We start from the raw sequence: 25976 nt of genomic DNA, 5'->3' as shown, positions 1-25976 counted from the left end.
ACCGAGGAACAGCAAGAAAATTCCACTTAGAATATATCAATGGTAACATACTTGCCTTTTCAAGACTGTTTATAACTGCCAGTTGAGCTACTTTCTTTAGGGCTTTAAACTTAAATACGGTCTCTGTAAAAATAAAAAATTTCAACATTTGAAAGAGAAATTCATTTCTAACAAAATAGGTATATAATAATTTAACCCAAAAAGACCGCTCAGAGGTTCTAAGCACTAGTTATTTTAAAATCAGATGCTAATTACAATTTGAATGAAGTAAAATTATACTGTTTCTAAATTATTATATAGGAATATGTTATACCAGTGTAACTGTGTCTATGCTAGAGGGTAATACCACTAACTATGGATTTCTAAACAGATAGCTATAGCAGCACAAAATCAGTCTGATGATCAGCCCAAAGAGACACAATTTCACAACCTACCTTGCAATATTCGTTTCAGTTTTATGCAGTCCACACTAATATACTGCAAAAGTTCAATATCATGAACATCAGCATTATCTTCCGAACACACAGTCAGTTCCTGTAATCTAAAGAGATGCAAAGTAAAGTAACTCGAAACAGTAAATTAAATTAACTTCTCGAAACAGAGACTGTCAGCCATTGATGACATGTTCATACTTCTGAAAAACACCTCCTATTATACAGGTGAAATGAAAATAAGTAGTAAACGTTTGAATATTAAAGGATCATCATCATCCCTTCCAGAGACTTACTGTTAGAACTTTGACAGATCCAGGAAATAAAAACAAACTTTGGATGACCATTAAGAGTTAATTTTACAGAATATTTTCATTTTATCTTCATATAGAAAAGTTCCAGCAGACAATTTCTCAACATTTCAAGATGCAAGCTACAAATGCCATCAGTTTATACTAAGGTTCACATCAAGATTTTACCCTATATCCTCTTTTTCTTTACAATGCTGTGGAAGTAATCTAGATTACACTTCACCTGAGCACTGACCTCTCTGGCTCATGCCCGTGGTACCTTTGGGCCATGCCCCTGGGAATGAGTGCCTTGCTTTGCACTTGAGCTATACCATCTGGGCAACAATCAGGAGTATTCACAGTCCCAGAAGGGAACTGCAGTCAGCCCTCAGGCAAAGGGGAGCCCTTTTTTCTGTCCCTAATGAAACTCAATTAGTTTTAATCACATCCATTTAAACACTGTGGTAAATCTTTTCCCTCCTTTTTCGAGGGTAACTTACTAAACACCATATCACAAGGCACTAATAACTAAATCATATGAGCCTGCAAGTTATAAGATTGTGTTGACCCCTTCCAAAGCAACAGATGTGTACTTGACATGATATGCGATTTCTACCACTACACACAAAAGCACCTCTTCATTTAATCAATGGAGGGAAAAACTTAACAGCCCACGCTGAGAAGGGGAAGGTCCCTGATGATGTGCTTTACATGCCAAAAATCCCCCAGCTGCTGTACAGAGCCTAGAAATATGCCTAAACAGGAAGCATGGGTCAAAAGATCAGCAATGCTAACTGTCGGCAGGCTGATCTCTGTGGATATTAGCAACAAACAACCAAATGTTTAACCACTTCTATACCAATGAAAAATAGAATTGTGTGGAAACAAAAATCAACGCCAGCCTTGAAACAGCCTAGAATTTCAAAATTAAGTTTGAATAAAAAAGAATTATACTGAAAAAAATATACTGCAGATGTATAAACAAATACACATTAAAGAACTACCTACAAGAATAAGTTCTAGTAGAACTCCCTATAAGAGAAGAGCATGGAATAATTTCCTACTAAACCTAATCCATTTATTTAGCAAAAACGATATCCTCCATCCTAGCTACTAAGTCTAGGTCCTTGAGAGAATATTAAAGCCCTTTAACGTTTAAAAAAATAGTTGAGATTTCAGCTAATTAGGTGTTTACCAAGTTTCATATTTAAAATTTCAAGGCACTTCCATTCTAATGTTCTCAAAGCTCTTTTAATTGTATAAGTTACACAAGCCCTAGTTTTAATTAGACTGTTGTACTAAAAACAACTCAAACTAGCATACTCATTGCTGCCCAAGCCTAATAAAGGAGCATCAGCTCCAACTCCAACAAATGATCCCCTCAAGTACTACCGTTGGTTATAACCACACTACTCTGATAAGAGTTAAACCTTTTCAAGCAACTTTCAAAGGACATAAAAGCATTTCCTTCATAAAAGCTTCCCATGCAACCTTGGCGGGCTGGCCAAAGACAGCACCAAAGAGATGCACGCAATGCGGGAAGTAAAGAAAGGATAGCATACCTTGGCCCTGACTCACCTCTCATTTAGAGCGGTGTAAATCAGGATGAATTCCATTATAATCAGTGAGGTTGCACGGATATAAAAATCATGTGAGAGGACAAGCAGGCTCCTTCCAAAGCCAATGAAGAGTAATATTCTTAGGGTCAAGACAATCATGCCACATTCTCCTCAGTCAAAAAGATGGATATATATGGGCCTTCAAGTAGGGAAAATTATAGGAAGACAACACCCTTAAGGCTCCAACAGAACTACAGAGAACTAGAAGTTACCATGGAACAGCAAACACATTAATGGATATAAGTTAAGTGTCTGTCAATTTTTAGAAATCTCTCACTAACAAGCACCCACCCTATATTTCAACTTGGTTTTATCATTAGTTCCATTCTATGGCAGGTTTTTTTTCATATAAAAGCAGATCTAAAATATAAGCAAGTCTAGCACCCAGAAAATAAGCTGTACAAAAACATTAAATGGAGACAGAATCGGACTAATTTTATCAATTGATGCTTAAGCAGAGTTTTGGAATGTAGAGGGATTTTCATTAGAAAAGATTTCAAATACACCTCTACCCCGATATAACGCAACCCAATATAACACGAATTCAGATATAACACAGAAAAACAGCACTCCAGGGGGGGCGGGGCTGGGTACTCTGGTGGATCAAAGCAAGTTCGATATAACGCATTTTCATCTATAACTTGGTAAGATTTTTTGGCTCCCGAGGACAGCATTATGTCAGGGTAGAGGTGTAAGCAGCTTATTATACGATATTAACTTGAAAATACTGATGGGGAGTTTGTATTTTTCAGATCAGAAAGGTCTGTCGTGAATTTTAGCCTTTGTTTTAATCTACACTGATTAGAGCCAGACAACATTCATGGTATTTGATAAGACTTCTAATACACTGGATAAGCTCTGCCATTCATGCACTCACCTGGTAGAAATGCGGCTGAAGACAGCATTAAAATTATTGCAACTGAGAGAGAAGAGAACGCCAGAGGCAGAATTGCGAAGTTCGGCTGCATGTTGGTTTCCTTCACGGTACGTATGGATAAAATGGCAGATTTCTGGCAGCAACTGTTTGACCAGCATTGTCTCATCTAGTCGCATTGTGTCCTTTGGTTGCTAAAATGGAAACATTTCACTTATTTCCTGAAATTCCCTTTCACAGCTTTACATGCAAAAATAGTATTTCTAGTCACTACTATCCCAGGAACAGATCTTGTACTACTTACTCTACACAGTAGAAACTCCCATTGACTTCAATGCAAATTAAGTGGAAAAGCTCTGATACACCACCTGCTAAAAGTAATTTCCTATAATTTCACATAAAGCAATATTTTCGAATGCGTTTCCATCCCTGACCTGTGGGACAATGTTAGTAGCTCAATATCAGCAAGTACTGAATGGGCTATCAAAACACTTTTTTTCAACCATAAGGTTTGAACACTTAAGGGACACACCTGCCAACCTGTCAAAGCACTTGTGTTAGAGCATTTGAGTCAGTTGTTTGCCTTAGAAGAACCTAAGGTAAACTCCAACTCTTAATTCTCTCAAATGGTTTTCTGACAGTTGTTTTTCTCCAGTAGGGATTTAAAAGACATGATGAAGGAGAGGATGCTTCTTTATTGACTCAGTGTGATTCCAGACAAGAACAAAAAAACCTACAGTTTCCTGTAGAATTCTACTTTTTTCCAATTTGCACAGTATGAGACATAAGAAAACTATTTAAGAAAGAATTTGAAGAGCAATTTTACTAAGAATCTTAACAGAGGGTCAGGTCAGCATTTAAACTTTTAAAATCCTACCAATGAAATTACTCTGGGGAATTCAGAAGTTGCAGTGATCCCACTTAGCTGACTTGAGTCTTGTTGCCATGAGAACTTGGTGAAACATTAAGCAGCAATAGTAAGCAAGAAATATGTCTGACCATATCACAGAACACAACTCTCTTTGTATACAGCTTTGGCTCAAGTCTTACTAAACATACTGGCTCAACTTGCTTTCATCTAAATTGACAAGATATACAATTTTAAGCTGTTAGAGGTTTCATCATGTATCTGAAACACACTGAGGTTTTGATCAATATAAATTGTGGCTTTTAAAAAAGGAAGATATCGATTTATGAAATTAATGTAGTAACTTAGACTTGTCTAAACACAGGAAAGAAAATATGGTATAATTTACTTTTTTTAAAGTTGAAATCTATTCTGCATTATTTAGATACCTACATTATTTTCTTATGTACTTAAAACAGCACAATTACTTACATCATCAGCGTCTTTACTATATTAAAAGATGTTCCACCTTGATAAACCAAACTATTGTATTTATTACTCTGTAGAGAAATATCTTTTACAACCAGTACTAAGGAATTGCACACAGCTTTGATGATTTCATTACATTTTTCCTGGAACAAAGCTAAAAGAAATCTCTAGGAATAAATCTGAGACTCAGAGTTTTTACCTAAGATGGAGTTTGGCTTTGCAAGTATACAACTGTTTTCATCCCAAAGGTAAAAGCAAACTGCCTCTCAGCAAAGATTTGAATGAAATAGGAAAGTTTGTGTGGAAACTTCAAGATTGGACTCCCAGTGGAAGTTTGGATAAGGTTAAATAACGTAAACTAGAAAATACCTGCAAAAGTAATCTTAATATGGCAATAGCTAAAGATTCTGCCTGGGTATATAAAATTATAGAACATAGAAACAAAACTACAACAAGAAATCTCTACTTCATTTAAGAAACAGTAACTATGACTTTCACAAACTTCATTAATTTTAATGTATTTTAAGCATTTATATTTTAATTTTTACTATTTGCCACTTTTTAAATGATTGTAAAATTATCCTTTAACTTTGTATTAAATTGTGACATGAAACCATTTTTATTATTCTGTTTGTAACCCTACTTTGAATCTCCCCATCCACCTACAGTCTATACAAATGCAATGAAAGCTTAACACTGAAACCCATTACTTTACTTAAATCTGTTTTCCATGCACACAATGGTTTATTCTTTTCATATGAATGCTTGTAGAGAAACATATATTAGAACTTTAGAAATGAAGTGGAAGAAAGGTCAGATCTGAAACCTTCCTTTGTCCATTTAGTTAACAAGTCAAGGCATTTTTGACCATTGTTAATTGCGGGTGGCGGGGAGGATGGACATTCTACACATTAAAAAGAACAAGGAGTACTTGTGGCACCTTAGAGACTAACAAATTTATTTGGGCATAAGCTTTCATGGGCTAAAACCCACTTCACCGGATGCATGCAGTGGAAAAAACAGTAGGAAGATATATATACACAGAGAACATGAAAAAATGGGTGTTGCCATACCAACTCTAACGAGACTAATCAATTAAGGTGGGCTGTTAGCAGCAAGAGAAAAAAAACTTGATATCACAACAGTTTTTTTGGAGTTCTTCTAAAACTAGCATTAATTCCATGTGACAAATCAAATGATTGTTAGTTTATTACTACCTAGTATACACACACATTTATAGAACTTCTGTTCACTTTGTCTACATCTGATTCAGAAACTCAGCAATTATAAATTAGACTACTTACCCCAGCAAGACATTTTTCCAGTGTATCCAATATAATCAGCTGAGAGAGATATAAATTCTTTTCAGCAGCTTCTCCAAATATCCTCTACAAGAAAAGGGACAGATTTAGCTCCAGTGCATAAATCTGACTGACAGCCCATTGCAGCATTTAGGTGATACAGAAAATCTGCTGGGGGTTAAGCAGCACAGTAGGTTAATCACGGAATAACAGGGTTGGAAGGGACATCTAGTCCAACCCCCTGCTCAATGCAAGACCTATCCCCAGACAGATTTTTCCCCAGATCCCAAAATGGCCCTCACAAGCCTGGGTTTAGCAGGCCAATGCTCAAACCACTGAGCTGTCCCTCCTCCCTAATGCTCTAGCCTTTCCACCTGCGGAGCTCTGGGTTCAAATTTAGAAATAGGGCCAGTGAAAATGAGATTAATGGTTCCTTCCTAGTTCCTAGCATGAAGTGAGTAAACTGTTTTGGCGTGAATGACATACACTGAACAAAGATAACAAGGGACAGGACAGGCAGGCCAATCAGTATTTAAGGCACACAGCAGAACAGCTAGAGAGCCTAGCAAGTCCTTCACTTTCATGACCCCAAAATTCTATTTTAGTAGCGATTACTGTTTGTCTATCGTATCTGATTTCTTTAGAGCTGTATTTTATTGCCAAGACAATACTTAACAGAACTGAGGTTTCCAAAAATCCATGGATACAAACTTAGTTTGATTGCTGCAGAATTTAGTATAGACCACAGGAAGAAACACAAATACACTACTGGATCTTCAAAGCGGATATCGAATTTTAAATCTAGGATGCAAGAGTCTATCACATATTTAAACTAGCATCCAATTTCACTACCAGCACCAATGACTAAGTGTATCGATATTCAGATTGGAACAGCAAAAGAAAGCAGAGAAGGGTTAGCCAAAAAATGTATTTCGTTTCATTGACTGTAGATAGAACACACAGTAAGAAGCTTCAGAAAATTATGTGATAATTAAAACTGCTTGAAAGATTAGTTCAAATATATGCAGGCTTTAGCTGAGCAGGAGGCCTCTTGAAGGTATCTTTTCTAAACATGGAGCAGACTAATGGCACAGAGTCTGGTCTTCATTCTGAAGGACTGCTTGAAAAATATTGCTAGCTGATACAGTTCTCTCTTCCTCAACCATAGGAAAAGTTAAGTCTTGCTATTGAGTACAGAACATTGATATGAAGAGACTCATTCTTCTATTTTTGCACTTTATGGAGGGATTCACTTGGAAGTACCAAGTCAGGCTAATAATTTTTGGGTCATTTTCCATAAGAAGTGATACTAAAAATTGTACATGGCTGGTATTTTCTCAGAGACTTTTCCCACTCAGCTTATCCAGAACACTTTGTCCAGTTCTCTGGGACTCAAAACACTAAATCGAACTCCAGATTTCACTACTAGGGTCCCTTTATCAGGTGAATGGGGTGGGTATAGGGCATGCCACACATACAAAGTTACACACTTTATACATATGTACAGATTACATTGCATTTACTATACACACTGCACCACATTTTTGCATTGGTTTGGTTAGTCTGTAGGAACCAATCCTGTGCAGCATGTTCTCTCCATGTGCTGTTCATGCAGAACCTGAACTTCCATATTCCAGGTTCATCTTTGCCCATTGTTGGTAAATGGTTCCTCTTATCTTAGATGGCTCAGACATTGTCTTTTTCAGCCTAATGATCTGTTTACCTCTCTAATTTTATCTTCCAAGAAATGAAGCCTCCTTCCAGGTTTTAATTGCTCATGTCAGGCCAGGCCTCAGCTACACACATCAGATACAATACCGAATTTTTGTTTCTAATTGTATAACTTACACTCTTATTTATCAGGACTCCTTACAACTGATATCTATCGTGTGGCTGATTTATTTTTGAGTTGGCACTATTAATTTTTATGTCGATTAGTGTAAGTATAGGCTATTCATTCTCTTGTTCTGGTGAGGACATGTTCACATACTATTGGCCCTTTAGTTAGTCCACCCTGAGTGCTGTCATGATGGAGCTGATGGTTTGGAAGTTGATTACCCATGAAATTTGCTTCATTTCTTCTCCCTCCACTTTTTCAAAGTAACTACAATTTTTTGCCTTGCCTGCCCCATTGGTAATTTTTATTTGCCCTGGGATCCATATTTAATAATTTTCCTTTGTTCCTCCCCATTCCCCTTTGTCTACTGCACTCTATCAAATTAGTCGTCAATGTTAATTTAATGAGGGTCAAGTTTCAATAATCTTTTAGTATATTTTTCAAAGTGATTCCATGCTCTGCCTTGCTGCATTTCACAAAAACAGCATAGAGGGAGACTGTTCATTTAATGTTACAAATTTGAGTTTGAAAGGGTCTTTTTGAAGTTTGGTAGGAAGGTCTTCTTGAACCTTTTTCTGTCCCTTGACTTTAACCTGCTGCCCACAAGAACTCAGTGTTAAGGAGGTCCTTCATCCACCCAAGAAACACTGCAAGCTACATCAAGTGTCAGTCAGAGAGGGGAAAATATGAAGGGAACAGTCCACTCAAGTGAAGCTTTCCTTACTAGCCTCTAAGGGATGTGCTCAGGAGATTAAGTCTGTAGGACTACCACGAGGCCAAAGAGCCTTTTTCAAGCCTTTTCCTTCATGGTTCTCGGCTTATAATCTTGTATGGCTCCTGGATTTTTCTTTTTGTTTTTGAATGTAATTTGTGAGATGGCCACTTGCAAATGACTGCACCATTCACTTATGCAGAGTGTCTGAACAGCTCCTGAAAAGAATCTAATGCCCTAGGTTTGTTTTAAATGTTTGTTCGTTTTTCCCTCTTCCAATATTGCTCTTCCTGGCAGAACACATTCTAGCAGAAAGGATTAGAACAGCTCCCATCGCTCTGGATGCTGTGCACTGGATACCTCTGCCCAAATGTCCTCAGTCTCCTCCAAGGCTGCAAAACATTCCTTCATTAGTTAAATAGCATGCTTATGCAACTGTACAGAGAAAACCCATTTCCCAGTGATCAAGTGCACCACTTACAAAATATATTCCACTTGGTTTGGAGAGCAGACATCCAAGGATTGCCTACAGATCCAGGTCTAAGAGGGCATGTGTTGGGTTGTATCCCTAGCCTAGCCATATGCACTTTTTCACACAGTCCAGTCCCTCAGTGACTGACACCATCTGGGTTATCCGATGCAGCATTACTAACATTCTTGCTTTCAGACCTTGTTGCCCACGTTCCCCCATCACCCTCACATGCAATGTGGATGCTCATTTCAATTTTCTTGGTAAACTTTACTGCATTTGAAGTTTAAAAAAAAATCAGTAAGTTAACTGGTACCCCATTAAATGCACAAAATGAAGCAGCAATTTGAGTCAATGTTAGACTAGACATTCTATAAAGTTTCTGTAAATAAAAACTCATAACCATTTTCAAAAGCATCCAATAAACCAAACATAGAAAAACTTACCATATTGTTAACATTTTTTAAGATATTAGTGAGACCACTTATGACCAGGGAAAACTTGTACTTGGAAATGTTTATGAGACATTCCTTATTATGTTCTGTGCTGACTTTGGTGTGGGTATTCTGCTGGCCAGCTTTTATGGGAAGCTGCGAAAAAAAAAAAAAAAAAGGAAAAAAAGTAGCATTACTTAGTATTTGTATTAAGTTAGAGATTTACAGTTTTACAGGAAGGTTAAGATTCCTTGAGGCTTTATAGACTATGTTGTAAAACAGTCTATTAAAGATAATCTTACAGTAACATTTCATTATTTCTCTCATCTTTTTCTGCTAGGGACATTTGCAGGAAGCAAAAATCAAGATTCACCTGTTTTTACCACTTATTTCTCAACTAAAGCCAAACATCTGTTCTGTGACAATTTCCAAACAAACCAAATTCACGTCAGAGAAGTAGGATTACAAGTGACTAAGCAATGAAATTGAACAAGCACCTAGAGACATGTCCTGTTTTCACAAAAATCTTAGCAAAAAAACTATGTCTTCTGTATTTATGAAGCTACACATTGACTTCAAAGCCTCCACTGAAACTTTTGTCAGGATAAAAAGTATGACAATAGGATAAGAGAAATTCAGAGCTCTATTCTAAGTGACAAACTCATTCAGGTCTAAGAAGCATTCCAATATTCACTGCAATTCCATTTAACTGTTCCAGAAAGTTATCCGACAGATCCACATTCATCAACAAGTAGCACAGCAGCATTGTGTGAAACTACAAAATCAGGCATCAGGCAATGTCATAGCCGCTTGCACAAGAGCAATAAATTGCTAACGCTTCAGCATGTTCTAGTATATATTAAATCTACCCCATTCTGAGGCAGGAAAATTCCTTGGATCACACTGAGGTGTTTAGTCTTAACACACTTCTTGCAAGGAGTTTAGACCCAATCTTTACAAGTTCCATATCTTTATTTAATAACAAATGATGAGAAAGGAACTGTGTGTTTCAGCTAAGAAAGGAAATTCAGACATATCCTAAGGCTAAGATTGTTTTCATAATCTAGAAGATGGTCACAAAATGTGTTAAATATGTTTTAACTAATGCACTAGCAAACACATTTTAGAAAAAACCTCTGTGTAACTTAGTGAGTTCTCCTGTCTCAGACAGGGATGGATTTAACATACACTACAGCATTCTGAGGAGCCAAGGGGTGACCAAAACCAGTTAACATTTTTTAACACGATTTGCCTTATCTAACTAAGTGCAAAGTCACATTTAAAGTTATGTTTAGCTTTATTTTAAAATGCTATCACTTTCTTCATCTAGACATGCTCTAGTGGCTTCAAAGAGAGACTGCAAAACCAATCCCTACCTTTGCACCCTCCATCTTTCAAAGAAAGCTTTTTTTGAAACCATCCATTTTATACACTATGTTACAGCAGATTACATTGTGAAAAATTACCCTGTATAGCTGGTATCTTTCCATGACAGAAGTATAACGGCATATAACTAACTGCACAGCACTAGGAACACAACGATAGCTACTGCTTTAAAGCTGTTCCATTAGGAAATCCTGATTGTCAGACAAAGAAAAAAAGAAGTACCATGTCAAGTATTGGCTGCAAGCACATTCCACGCTAATCTATAATATCTTTTACTAGATCTTAAATAAGACCAAAAGTTTCAGCAGTGTCACTAAAATAATGCCATTGTAATCAAATTCTGTAACTTTTGGATTGGAAAGGCCATTCTTTAGATGTTCATTTGGGGAAATGTCAGGCCACCTCTCCTCACTAAAACTAAATACTACAAGATCACTCAAGTCAGAAGGTGTTTAAGAACTCTTAGAGAAATGTTGATAGTCTTTAAGGTACAACAATTCCCTAACGAAGAGGGAATCGGTTGCAGTGTTGACAGTTATACATCTTACCTTCCCATTGTCCTCGCTTCACTATTTAAGAAAATACTCATATTTACACAGCAGCAGCACACAAGCTCCAGTCAGGAACAGAGTTCCATTGTGCTAGGCACAAACGTATATGGAGACTAGGTACCTGCCCCAAAGAGCATGCTGCTGAACATCTCCCTGCTAATCAACAGAAGTTGTCCAATAAGGATACGACAGCTCTGCATTAAAACCCCACAGCTGGCTCATGCCAGCTGACTCGGGCTCACAAGGCTTGGGCTGTTTAACGGCGGTGTAGATGTCCAGGCCTGGGCTGGAACACGGCTCTAGGACCCTGCAAGGTGGGAGGGTCTCAGAGCCCAGGCTCCAGCCTAAGCCCGGACATCTGCACCACAATTCAACAGCCCCTTTGCCTGAGCCTGTGTCAGCTGGCACACACCAGCAGTGGGTTTTTAACTGCAGTGTGGACAAACCTTAAGAGATATTACCTCGCCCACCTTGCCTAATAACTTAGAGGACATTTTAGTTGTATACAAGTCATTGATATTGAAACTTTTGGTATGTCTAAACTTTTCTGACTAACTCAAGTCAGGTGCTCAGTTGGCAAGATAAATCTGTTTCCTCCCATCTTTTCCATGAATCAGATATATAGATTAATGCACGTAAAGTTTTGTGATCGTAGATTTAACAAAAATTAAATGTTACGAATTCTACAACAGTGAAAGTTAAAAATTTCTTCCAATCTTATTCAGAAAAGTGACTTCCAAGGAAGATCCTCTACATCAAATAGTAAAAGTTAGACTTGAGAGTAATTATTCCAGCACAGATGAGAGAAAACTCAGTAACTCAAGAGATATTAATCCTATTCTGAACACTAGATACTTTGTTTCAAGCTGTACTCAGTAAATTCTTCAAAGGTCACAGACCAATCATGTCCCTTGTGTGCAGTTTACTAGCGTCAGTTAAAGTATCAGACCACATTAAAATGTAGGAAGAAGAGCTTTGCTGAAATTCACTTTATGGAAGCTTTATATTTAAAAAAGACAACAGATTAGGAAGACAAGAAGGTAATCAATGCATCTATGTTTCCCAATTATATATACACACTTTAGGATTTAGAGCAGACCCTAAGTATCTCAATGTCAATTAAAAATATCAAATATTTAAAACGTTACTTTCTTCTGGTTTTTAACTGGATTCTACTAGAACATTCCGAGATTCTGAAAAACACAGATGTTCAAAGAGAAGAATATGGCTTGAAAAAGGATGTGGACTGGAAATCCAGTCTCTCAAAATGCCACAGAATTTAAGAACTAAAGGAAAAATGCCAGGCAGTTAACATGTCTAAAAAACTATCAAGTGCTTAAAGGTTTTTGGTTACCACTGAATAAAGCCATAGTATCTTAACCCTTCATTTATCATATTAAAATGTATAAACTTCCTTTTAATACATCAACAGTGAGATAAAAAGTTGCATTTGGTCTGGGTATCTAAAACTCTGGATCAACTGATCTAGTCATCAAAGAATGTCTTTAAAACCAAAGAAGTTTTATGTCATGAAAATTATGACTATCTTTCCTAAGTATCTTGACATGAAAGTCTGCAATACAATTCTATATGGAATAACTGTTTAACAGCTGTACCGTAGCCTGACTTGATAGTAGATGTTATTGTATCTGTTCAGTGCCTGAATGCCAGCAGGGATAAGTGGGGGTACAAAGGAAAATGTACACACAGAAAATAATGAACATTAGAAATGTATTTAACCCCCTTCAAGTTGGAGGTGGCAATGACATTTAATTTTTCGACCAATGTTGTGTTTGATGCTACATTTTAAAGTTGTATTTTTTTGGCCTACTTGAAAAATTAATCACCATCAGTTTTGCGAGTTTTTTGGGGGAATGTCATCACTTTGCACTATATTGTTTTAATGTCATACTGACTTGAACTTGTGAGATGGTTTAAAAATGGGAATTTTGATCATGGTCTAAAAGCTTAACAGAAGTTGTCTCTTTCATTACTAAACTTTTTGGAGTTGAATAGAAAGCCATAAGATGTTTATAAACTTACACTACTTCAAAAACACTGAGCACAGGAATGTCAAACCAATTAAATCAATAGTGATCAAGGCTGGGTCTACACTTAAACACTGCAGTGGCACAGCTGCTCATGCTTCAGTGAAGATGCTACTATGCCAGGAGAGCTTCTCCCACGAATATAGATAAATCCACCTCCATGAGAGCCGGTAGCTATGTGGATAGAAGCCCTCCTGTTGATGTAGTTGACTGAGAGTTAGGTCGGTATAACTGTGTCACTCCGGGGTGTTGATTTTTCATACTGCTGAATGACAAAGGGCATGGTTACACTGGAAACCTCAAAGTGCTGTCGCAGGAATGCTCCCGCGGCAGCGCTTTGAAGTGCAAGTGTGGTCGCACACGAGCGCTGGGAGAGAGCTCCTGGTAATCCACCTCCACGAGGGGATTAGTGCCGAGCTCTGAGAGCGCAGCTCCCAGCGCTTGGAGCCTGTTTTACTAGCGCTTTAAAGTGCGCAGACTTGCTGTGCTCAGGGGGTGATTTTTCACCCACCGGAGCCAGCAAGTTAGAGAGCTATAAAATTTAAGTGTAGAAAAGCTCTTAGTTACACCAATGCAAGTTTATAGTGTAGATCTGGCCCAAGTGTCATTTATTTAATAGCCCTCTTCTCAGTACAGATCATTCTTAAAACATTAAGGAACTAAGTGAACTAAAAATTATTAAGGGGAAAAAACTGGTTGGGACCAATCTTTCCTGAACCCCCTCTTCTGGCCTTTAAACAACTCCCCAGCCTCAACAAGCTCATCATCGGAAACAAGCCCCTCACAGACCAGGAAACACCAAACTCGACACAGCACCAGAGCCTGCCAGAACAGATGCAAAATCCATAGCTATATCTCCATGCTACAGTAATCAGCAGGGATCCTAGAAATCAGCTGGCCGTGGAAAAACGCTGAATTTGCTTTTTAAAAAAAAAAACACCAGAATCTTTAGTTTTTACATTTTGTGAAAAAATTAAAATGCATACAGTAGAACTCCATTTATCTGAGTCTCCATTATCTGGCTCACCATATTAACTGAACCAGAGCTGACAGCCTGAGCCCCGGGCAGTGATGCTCCGGGCTCACTATCGTGGCTAGGGAAACTAAAGTTCAGCATTTCATTTTAATTGCTGAAAAATACAGATTTTTGTGTGTGTGTTTTTCATCAGATACTTTTCTTTTTTTTAAATCACAGAAAACTAGGATCTCCGATGATCAATACACCTGTCAAGATCCATGGGTCCCACACATGCCTATCACAACATGTGGTGTCTCTCATCCAGTGCTTCAAATGCCTGAACAAGTGAAATCTGACAATCACTGTGTTCTCAAGTAAACTCACAAAAAAAAAAAAAAAAAAATGATAAAGAGACCAAAAACAGCCTATCACCCTGGGTAAGTACTTTTGACAAAGCGATCATTCCATATTTGACCTCTCAGTCGTCATCCTCAGAGGAAACCTGTATATAAGGCAAGCCTGGGAATTTAAATGCATAACTCCGCTGGACTCTAAAAACCATGGACTTAACAGACAAAACAGCTGATTTCATGGCTCAATATAAACAATTGCCTTCTTCATTTTAAATAGTCTCCTACAGCATGTCCCGCCTTGCATTTAGCTCAGATAATCTGGTTACTTTCTCCAGACCTGAAGGGCTCTGTGTAGCTCGAAAGCTTGTCTCTTCCCCCAACAGAAGCTGGTCCACTAAAAGATATTACCCCATCTATCTTGAGACTTATATCCTGGAACCAACATAGCTACAATATTGCAAACAATGTATATTAATGTCATTACAGGAATAAGTGAAACCAAAATGCTTATAGTTAAATATTTTTTCTTATTATACAAAAAATATAGCCTAAGGGTTAAAGCAAGAGGCTTCCTACCATGCTTTTATTTTCATTATTATAAGGAAAATAAGGAAAAAGGGAAAAAAGTAACATGAAGCATACCTCATCAGACTGAATCCTGAAACTAACAACTTGCACATTACTACCTATCCAACCTAAGCTACAAAGTGGACATATTTAAGCCCAAACATAAGAGAATGGCAAAGGTTAGGAGGGTAACAAATCTAAAGGAAGACTCTGATCTAAGCAAATGGGCAGTTGCCCTCACTGATCTGAAGAAGAGGGCATTAGCACTCTGGAAAAAGCACAATTCCTATGCTCTATAAGTTATTGTACCAATTTAACTATATTGGTAAATAAAATAAATACCAATACAAATCACCTTTATAGCAGTACAACCGTATGGGCTTGCGCTGATTTAATCAGATCTGTTTCTAAACTGATGGCTAAATCAGCACAAAAATTGAGTACAGAAAAGCACCAAGAGGACTAGAATATTGAACTGCTCACTATAAAAGGAACGATGTTGCTGGTAGTTCAGTATTTTGTCCAGTTCTGTGGAGACGAGGGTTATGACAGAAAAAAATATAGGAAGATGACACTAGCTGGGTCATACCTGTAGTTTTCCTTCTATTCAGACTTTCAAGTTCTTAACCTTAAGGACCTCATTGCAGGAGGCAATCAACAGGAAAAGCCATAAAGTAGTTTTGTAAGGAAGCCTCAATAATAAAATGCCAGGTTGTGTTGACAACCAAGACAGAATAATAGAAATGCAAGACTAGCTAGTGTCATCTTCCTATTTTTTTTCCTGTCATAACCCTCATAGCCAACAGTTTAGAAACAGATCTGATTAAATCAGCACAAGCCCAAACGGTGGTACTGCTGTAAAGGTGATTATATTGGTATTTATTTTATTTACCAATATAGTTAAAGTCCAGCTTGCTGCGCTGACGGGAGGACCAAGTAAACCTAGACCATCTCTGACAGGCGTTTGTCCAACCTGTTCTTACACACCTCCAATGATGCGATTCCACAAATTCCCTTGGAAGCCTGTACCAGAGCTTAACTATCCTTATAGTTAGAAAGTTTTTCCTAATAGCTAACCTAAATCTCCCTTGCTGAGGATTAAGCCTATTACCCATACCCACTGAAGGTAGGATAGGAAGTAACAATTGATCACCATCTTCTTTATCACAGCCCTTTGCATATTTGAAGATTTATCAGGCCCCCCCATCAGCCTTTTTTCAAGATTATACATGCCCCGTTTTGTCCCCCCCCCCAAAAAAACCCAAAAAACAAAAAAAACCAACACTTTCCTCATAGGTCAGGTTTTCCAAACCTTTTATCACTTTTATCGCTCTTCAGGACTCTGTCCAATCTCTCTATATCTTTCCTAACGTGTGGTGCCCAGAACCGGACACACTACTTCAGCTGAGGCCTCACCAGTGTCGAACAGAGCAGGAGAATTACATTCCATGTCTTACATATGACATTTGTGTTAATACACCCCAGGATATTAGTTTTTTTGCAACTCCAACACATTGTTAACTCATATTCAGTTTGTGATCCACTCTAACCCCCAGGTCCTTTTCTGCATTATTAATACTACCGAGTCAGTTATTCCCCATTTTGTAGTTGACCATTTCATTTTTCCTTCCTAAGTGTATCTCTTTGCAATTCTCTTTATGGAATGTCATCCTGTTGACATCGGAACAGTTCTCAAATGAAAAATGACCCTGACAAATTATAATTCTGTCTCCCAAAGTGTTTGCAACCCCTCCCAGCTTCATGTCATCTGCAAATTATATAGGCACACTCTCCAGTCCATTACTCAAGTCCTTAATGAAAATATTGAATAGTGCTGGAACCAGGACTGATCCATAAGACATCTCACTAGATACACCCTCCCAGTTTGAGGGCCAACCATTGATAACTAGTATGAGTACAGTCTTTCAATTAGAGGTGTGTGTGTGTGTGTGTGTGTGTGTGTGTGTGTGAGTGTGAGTGTGAGTGTGAGAGTGTGTGTGTGTTTTACAGCACCACCTGCCCCTCAGCCTGCAGCACCCGGCAGCCGCAGCTAGCAGCGGCCTGGGCCCTGACTGTATCCAGGGGCTCAATGGAGTCTCCCGGGGGTGACGAGGAGTCTTGGAGGGGTGGCGGGGCAGCAGGAGGCAGCAGCTGCTCTCTGAGCAAGGGGTCCATGTCTGTGGGGGAGGGGATGTGCCCAGCCAGGGTCCCTGTCCTGGCTCCTGGCAGGAAGCGAGGCACCCAACCCTGGAAGCCAGCGCTGATAGCCCGAGAGTACTACGCTCCCGGTCCATGCTGTTCTGGGCTCCCGAGCCATTGCCATGCGAGGTGAGCTCAGCTTGTCCTGCCCTGGGTGCTGCCGCTGAGTGGGGAGTGGGATGAGGATAGGGAAGAGACAGATTTGTTAATGCACGTGGTGCGCTCAGATATGGAGGTTGGGAGCACAGCTGGGTGGAGGAAATGACAGCACAAGTAGGGATGGAGAATGTCCCAACTTTATTTTGTCAATCTGTTCTAGACATTAAAGGCAATATATTAACCATAAGACAAACACTAATCGGTTAATTGGTTAACCACTTAATATTTTACATCCTACTTTCAACCAGTATATTTTGTTCTAATATACCAGTGTAGAACATAGAAAGCACAACTCATCCTGTACATCAACCGGAACAACATACAGTAAATACACAAGTCTCTTGAAAGCTTCATTGGTAGATAGACTTACTTGTTAACGCAAGCTCTCTGATGATCAAAACTTATACTCTGACCATGTAGACAACTTAAGTCAATCTAATGTAGAGCGTACACAAATGAATTTCCATACCTAACTTCTAAAATTCTTTCTACCTATTTATGATTTCTGCTGACTTTGCTATGATTATTTTATCATTATCAAATCTGTTCAAGAATCTTACAATTCTTAAGAGATAACAGAAATTTGCTATGGGCGGGGGAAAACGTTCAGTCTACACTGGGTCACTAGACTTTTAGCTTTTTATTTTACGTTTCCAAAAGACAGACAGACAAAACATATAAATCTTGAAAAGCGCTGGAGTTGGAAACCAAGCCTCAAGAAAACAGAAGCATGCAAACAAAGTCAACCCACTTATTCACTACTTTTGAATTAAGTTTTGAATAGATTTTGTTATTTTAATTATGCAGGAGATGCAAATTCCCCTTGCAAATTGCAAAAGGAAAGCAATGAGGTTCTTCCAACGTTGGCTTCATAAAAAACAAAAGTTCAAAACCCCTTCACAGAAATATGCTATTTAAAGAATAAAATTGGTCAGATTCACAGATGCTTAGCAGCATAAACTGCCTGCTACTGGTATCTTAGAAAATACTCCTAAAACACTGTTTCAATACCTTTTTCCACATCCCCACAGAACGTCACGTGGTAGTTTACTGAAGGCTTTAAGCATTAATGTGCTATAAATTAACTGTTCCACAAGGGTGCCTGGCAGCCTCAGATTGTCTGGCCCGTTTTGTATCTACAGTGGTATATACCACATGGTCTGCCATGCTGCTCTAGAGGATGATCACAACCTTCCCTGTGCCTTTGACCCTGTCCACGTGCACTCACTTTTTTTTCACCTGTCTTCTCTAGCAAAGAAAGCACTTCATTCCTTTCAAAAGTGCCACGCAGTAACTTCTCAGATTTAATAGTGAAAAACCAATCAAAGTATTTATTTGCAATTTACAGAAGAGAAAGTACACCGATATAAAAAGGCATTTAAAAACATACCAGTACTTAACAGGATCTCTACAGTTAAATATTGAAAGATGGCTTTAAGACTTAAATGCAGATTTTACTAAAGAACTTACATAGCTGTTGCATTGTTCAGAGCAGTGTGGTCTCTGACAGCATAAAACGATAATATTTTGGGGAGTGGTATCCCATTAGAGGAAGAAGTGCCTATATCCTCAGATACCTTAGCTAAGGGACTCTCCTCTGCTATGCAGATGTCAAGTTATTAAGAAAATAAATATCTTTTGTAAGTGTGCCAAAGAAACATCTGCATTTGTTCCACATACTCTTGTTTAAAGACACAAAAATATAAAATCCTTTTTCCTAAAACATATACGGACACTGATAGCAACTGTATCTAATAAGAAATTTAAGGCATTAATTGGAATATTTTGGAAATGTGTGATCAAGAGATTCTACTGGTTTTAGATAAAGAAACTTTCACAGTTCTTTATTTACCTAACAACTGATATTTGGAATAAAGACAAAGTTTAATTATTTCAGTTTAGCAAAAATTTACCTTTAACACCTTTCCTTTCAGTGTTCCAGAAACATGCGTAAAGTTCATTAACACTTTAAATGGAAACAGTGACCATTTCAGCTTCTACGTGAAAGTCAGCCTACACTTCACTGCATTTCAAGGATTAAAAAGTGGATATACTAAATGAAGCCTGGCAAAAGCTCTGAACTATAAATCTGCACAAACACTAACTATTTTCATTTAAAAAAAAAATCACAAATTTCAGTATTGCTAGGCCCATGACACAATAGTCAAATAGAATGATTATTATAAGCAGGATCTTCTGAAAACAAATTTTTCAGCAGAAAACTTTTTGAAAATAAACAAATTCAAGTGCATTCAAGATTCAACTCCAAGCCCCTCTTCAAGTATAAACTGGCTGCAGTCTCTCTCCTCCCCCTTCAAATAAAGGTACTGACATCTGGAAAGAAAGTTTCTAGTGGAAATGCAGTAATGACAATCCTTAAAAGCATGCATACATACATATGAAAACATCTGCTTATTCCCCTTCTACAGAAAGATCTACAAGAACAGATTTTATGGCAACACATGGCTGTTTTGGGACACAGGGGAAGACAGAAAAAGTGCTCTCCTTCAGTCAGTATCAGTGTTGTCTGGGCCTGATCCAAAGCCCATAATGTCAATGGGCGTCTTTCCACCAACTATAAATGGGCAGAGGATCAGGTTCTGAGAGCTCAAAGTTCGGTAAAATAATCTTGCAAGGTAGTACATGGCAAAAAACAACAGACTTCAGAAAATATCACTTTGTTCTATTTATTAGTAATGATATTTTAACAAAAGGGACAACTTAAAGTCATACGCTGTAAACAAATGTTATCTTTAGCTATATTACTAACACAAAATTATTCTATTCTATGTAGGTTCTTACATTGCCATGATCACTGTAGCATATGAGGACTGTCCAGCAGCACATTACTTGACACAACTAACACATGCCTATCACGTGTGGAACGTTCCCTCCTATCCTCTCCCCAGAGGGAGACTTGTGTGTGAAGTGAAGTGTTTTGGATCAGGGCTTGTTTTTAAATGCCCATGCTGCTCAGTGTTTTATGTTAGAGAAAACAGGCTGAAGAAGTTCGCCTTGCAGTTGGCATAAAAAGTGAGGGTTCGTGATGGTCCTTAGCTCATAGACGAGTTCATTCCAGTCTGAGAACAACCCCCAAGAAAGTTATGCGTTCTACACAGACAAGCTTTACCTTTATGGTAGAAAGTTCCATTGTGCCTGAGGAGCTGAGTTTTCTTAGAATGTTTTCACATGTCGTTTGTTACTATTTGTGGTCGCTTTGCTGAGATGCAAAAAAATAATTAAAAATTAATCCATGAAATCAGGTTCACTTTCAGATTCTTACTGCTGCGACGGATTTCAAAAACAGCAAGATATTTATTTGCTTTAAAAGAACTCTTAATTCTGTTAGTTCCGAGTTTCATAAAAGCTCATTACAAATGTGCGACTATTGTTGATAGCGTCCATTTAACTATAATCCATTTAATAAAGGGTCTCTTTCCTTAATGTATATTACAGAAAGAAAGAAAGTCACTTAATTCTTCTAACCGATCCTATTGCCAATACAGGATTGTGCCCGTACTTATATTTGGTAGGGTTTAATACAGTCTAGTTTTAAATGCCTCAAGTAATGGGGCTGCCATTACTCTGTCTGAGGAGACTATTTCATGATCTAATAGGTTTTCCCTTTATCTAACTAAAATGTGATATGTTCTAAAAAATGCTTTGAAAATAGTTTAAAAATTTAAAATTCAAAAGTAGACTAACTTTTCTATAGAAAGTTCTAAGATTCATTTATTTTAGGGAGGCCTTATGTTTTGGAATATTTTTGTTTGTTTATTAATGGTTATTGCACCTGTAGCGATCAGAGGTGCTTTAAGTTACAAAAACATGAAAGATACAAATGACATATTCCAACCTAAACTGCTTGCCAGTCACCAGTATGCCTTAGAAGACCAAATGTTCAAGATATACGAAACAACAAAAACCAAAAAAATACCCAAATTAATAAGATGCAAAACAAAACAATCCAATACTAAGCAAAACGAATGAGCCTTATATCGGGGCCTGAAGCTTGCCCAATTTAGGCTCTGGCAGACCAGCAAGAAGAGAAAATTACAAAGCCAGAGATGCTTGACATGAAAGCGCTGCTGTCAAACCTGGATAGTTCTACCAGAGCATCCCAGTCGATGTCAATTATTGCAATGGATAATTGAGAGAGTCTCATCTCATATCTGTGTCCTAGACCACTCAGGCAATAAAAATTTCTAATAAATACGAAGTCAGCATACTCCTGAAATCTCTGCACTATGTACTCTGCTATGTCCTGGCCCCACTCATGTGGTGGGAAGTTGCTTTTTGCACCAGCTGAAGGCTCCAGGGGGTCTTGAAGTAGACCACATTACCGTATCTGAAAATCAAAGGTGATTGGGGGTGGGAGAGAGCGGCACATAGCTCTGAAAAATGTATTCAGCAGCCAGATGTTGACTGACCTACAATGCAAACCCACACTTGCCAGTCATTTTAATCATACAGAATCACAACCACAACAAGTGTTCTGGTTAGCAAAACACTTATGAAAATAAACAAAAGCGGACAAGTTTGCTCTGATTTTTTTTCTTTAATATAGATTAATCCTTATTGTTCAATAAAATACTGTTTTAGTCACTTTGAACTAATAAGTACAAGAGTTTTTATAAATGCATGGAAACACTGTCTAGGAAACTATATCTATCTTTCACTGAAATCCTATTTCGTAAATTTTTAAAATAAAACCTGAAAACAACAGCAAAAAAGAGTATTCCTTTTTAGTCAGTGACAGACACATATTCCTGGTACAATATTCAGCATTAGTTCACCTCCTTCAATGATGATATCAAAACATCCTGCACACACAAGTAAAGAAACCTGAAAATGCATTACTAGCACTGTAAAAAAGGAAGTGAGGATTGTATGCATTGGACTGCAGGCACTGTACTTCAGTGAAGAGTTATTCAAACTGGTTTCTCAAATTAGCAGCTGCTGGGCAGTCAAAGATGCAACCAGGGGATTAGCGTTCACTGTTGTACCATTATTAGATGGTCATTCACATCGCTGTTTTAGTAGCAGTTCAGGGACTAGCTAATTATCTGTCCACAATTCATAGGTAATAGCGGAAGAGAAAGTTAACGGTGTAAGAATGCCCTAACAGATTTGCTCTGAACTGCATTCCAAAGTCACCTTTCCAATATGAAAATCACTCTCAAAATGGGCAAAGCAAATAAGAAGTCTCAAAACCTGAAAACCTCAACGTGAAATAAAGTAAGGTGGAAGGGGAAATATTTCAGTAGAATATTTCAAAAAGTTTCAGACTATTAGTATATCATCCAGGCCTCTTTGCTTTATCCACAAGTGTCTTATCAAATTTGTAAAAAAACAACAACTATAAGCTTCTTAAAACAGATAGAAATTATACAGTGAATTGATTTCAATAGTCCTGTAAGACATACCTATCATGCAAACTGGAAGACAATTGCAATCAACGTTCTCTTTAGTACTTTTTCAACACAACTCCAGTGTGCCAGCTAACTCACAATTGAAGGGCTTTGTTTCTACGGAAGTACGAAGGGATTCCTCCTGTATACCTACACTTAATTATTCCATAAAGTGTATAAGAAAATACTTGTTTAAAAAGATCAAGTCCTTAACTCCCAACAGATGTTGGCAAGCCCAATTCCACAACATACATAACAAAGCAAACGATAAAGCCTAAAGCCTTTTAACACCAGTACACAAATAAATGTTTTCTTGAATTACTGGGGGCATAATTAGTACCATTTCTTTTAAACTTACTGAAAATAAATGCTCTATGATTCAAGGTAAGCCAAAAAGGAGTTCGTTTACAGTGCAAAGTAACAGGCCCCAAAGCATGCTACATCATAGTTATTAAAAATCCTCAATTTTGACTGTTCAAAAAAATTAAAATAGAGAAGCTCAAAGATTTCCTTGCAAAGAAACTAAATTCATTTCTGCTTTAATTAAAAGAAATGTAAAAGCCAAAGTCTTATCTTTACAAGCCCCCAATCTTTTCTGCAGTTTATCAACACTAGATAATACTGGTAAGAAATATTTAGAGCCAAGGCAGAAGAACAGAATGCAACCTCCATAATCAGCTTCATGTTTACTACAGATAAGTATACACAGTGAGGTATCTTATACTCTCCCCCAAATCACATGATGGATCTAGTCAAGTACAGCAAAAGGAGAAAACATAGAAACAAACGGATCAACCTAAACCAAGTCCTGGCTTACATGTCAGAAAGGCATTTGGGGGAAGAGGAAGGAATGTGCATTCTAAGAACTAACGCTGAGACCAACTCCGAATGTCTGTGCAGCCATGTAGCCCCAATGAACAGTCTCTCCATGTGGATCAGAGAAATATCTACAGTCACAAGCCCCAGACCAAGAAATTGATTGTTTTTCCTTCCAACCACAAAATCTTCAGTGAAAATCCTTTCCAAAGGCATTGACTCTTATAAAGAAAGAGAAACAACTAACACTGAAACAATATACACCCAGGACCCTCCCCCAACCCAGCTGCCCTTGTTTGGTGTTTCCAGTTGATTCAGATGCAGCTTCACATAAACATTCACTTTATCCCTCCCCAAACTCCTAACTTTTGAAGCTTTAATCCCCTCTTGCTCTAAATGACAATGAGACAAGTTACATGAATAAAAATTAACACCAACCAAATAGTTTAAGTGTTTTTTTCAGAGGGGCTGGAGATGGAACCAACAAGGAAAAGTACAACTAAGATAGCTCCCCCCTTTGTATTTAGAGGAAACTAACAATGAAAATGACTATATAACCCAGGGGAGCCACCCCACCATCAGAGCTGGGATCATCCATCCGGAAATGAGTGGGAGGCAATTTCGCCAGTAAGGGGATAAGATGACTTGGAAAGTGGGATGGACAAGCAAGAAGTACCCAGGCCCCACCCTCCGATACTGCCCATCATAGTGGCAGCATCTAACCCCAGGGGAAAGTCACCGCTGCCCATCCCCAGATCTGTGAAGAGGAAGAAAGCAGAAGCCCCTCATGTCCTCTCCCACAGAGTCTATGCTAGGTAGGAGCAGCCTCCACTAAATATTCCCCACCCCCGGACCACAGCCTATGCCCAGTGCGATGTGGAGCAGATCCCCTCCACCCCAGAAGAGAGGCACCCCATGCCGCCTCCCTCCCACTCCCCACCCTCGGTTTCCCCAGCCTGGGCGCTGGAGAGGGGGGGCAGCAAGGAAGCGACACCCCCTATCCCCCTCCACAGCGCTGAGAAGCGGGGAAGGAAGCACCTCCCCCAAGCCCATTAAGCCGAAAGCAGCCCCCGGCCCCAGTCCATGGAGGGAGCAGGCCCCTTCCCCAAGAGGGAGCGGCGCCCCCTGCCCACGGAGCGGGCATCGCCCTCGCCCCATCCGTCCCCTCGGGAGGCAACGCCCCCCGCGCTCCCACCCGAGACCCCTCAGCCCACGTAGCCCCCCCCCCAGGCAGCCCCCTCCCTCCTTCCCGTTACCTGCTCGTCGAAGCGGTTCACCACGGCCTGCACCCACTCCACCGGCTTGTGGGCCGCCATGTCCCGCCGCCTGCCCGGCCGGGAAGCGGGCCGGCTCCCCGAGGGGTGGGAGGAAGGGGCGGGGAGGGTCTCCGTGTCCCTGTCTAAGTCTCGGGTTCTCAGCTCCCCGCAGCCATCAGAGCTCCGAGGCCGCCATGACACCACACCGGAAGCAGGAGCCCATCCGCCCCCACCACCAGCGGAACGTACGGCCGGGAAAGGGGAGGAGGGGGCGTTTGGAAAGCGCATGAGCAGGGTCAGCAGGGCCCGCACGCATGCGCTGCGGGAGCGGGAGCCAACCGTCAGCGCGCATGCGGGAATGGGGGGGGGGGGTTGCGCGTGCGCAGTAGAGCGGGAAGAGGGGGCATGCGTGGGATCAAGGAAAAGACAGTGCGCATGCGTCTAAATGGGGCTGAGGGAGAAATAAACTAGGATTGTCCCCCCCCCCCCCCCCGTGTTGTCACTGAGCCTGCGGGGGGCTCTGATCCCCTCCCCCCAACCTTGTCACTGAGCCTATAGGGGGCTGTGATTCCCCTCCCCCCACTACTGTCACTAAGCCTGTGGGGGGCTTTGAGCCCCTCCCCCAGCCCTGTCATTGAGCCTGTGGGGGCCTCTGAGCCCCCCTACTCCTGTCACTGAGCCTTTGGGGGGGCTCTGATCCCCTCCCCCGAACCCTGTCACTGAGCCTGCAAGGGGGCTCTGATCCCCTCCCCCCAGCTTGTCACTGAGCCTGTGGGGGGCTCTGATCCCCTAAGCCCCCCCAACCCTGTCACTGAGCCTGCGGGGGGCTCTGATCCCCTCCCCCTCAGCCCTGTCAGTGATCCTGCAGGGGTCCCTGATCCCCTCCCCCTAGCCTTGGCACTGAGCCTGCAGGGGTCCCTGATCCCCTCCCCCTAGCCCTGTCATTGAGCCTGCGGGGGGCTCTGATTT

At 39.7% G+C, this 25976-nt stretch overlaps 1 protein-coding gene across 3 annotated transcripts in view; it reads right to left on the bottom strand.

Annotated features, from left to right (window-relative positions):
* Window positions 1-25353, bottom strand: part of NF1 (neurofibromin 1) — a 172856-nt gene extending 147503 nt beyond the window's left edge. Inside the window, exons 1-7 of one of the 3 annotated variants that reach the window (XM_032779404.2) lie at window positions 25008-25319; window positions 20655-20744; window positions 9316-9459; window positions 5855-5938; window positions 3218-3408; window positions 435-541; window positions 56-123 (exon numbers count right to left, since the gene is read on the bottom strand). In XM_032779404.2, coding sequence (XP_032635295.1) covers window positions 56-123; window positions 435-541; window positions 3218-3408; window positions 5855-5938; window positions 9316-9459; window positions 20655-20675 — 615 coding nt within the window. In that variant the 5' untranslated portion in view covers window positions 20676-20744; window positions 25008-25319. Of the gene's footprint in view, window positions 1-55; window positions 124-434; window positions 542-3217; window positions 3409-5854; window positions 5939-9315; window positions 9460-20654; window positions 20745-25007 lie in introns of all 3 variants that reach the window. The other 2 variants (XM_032779402.2, XM_032779403.2) reach the window with 2 other exon arrangements.
* Between the last annotated feature and the right edge of the window lie 623 nt (window positions 25354-25976).

The sequence above is a fragment of the Chelonoidis abingdonii genome, chromosome 20 (assembly GCF_003597395.2).
Source record: "Chelonoidis abingdonii isolate Lonesome George chromosome 20, CheloAbing_2.0, whole genome shotgun sequence".
Lineage (NCBI taxonomy): Eukaryota > Metazoa > Chordata > Testudines > Testudinidae > Chelonoidis > Chelonoidis abingdonii.
The sequence above is the reverse complement of the archived record's forward strand: the minus strand, read 5'-3'. Positions and strand labels throughout refer to the sequence as shown.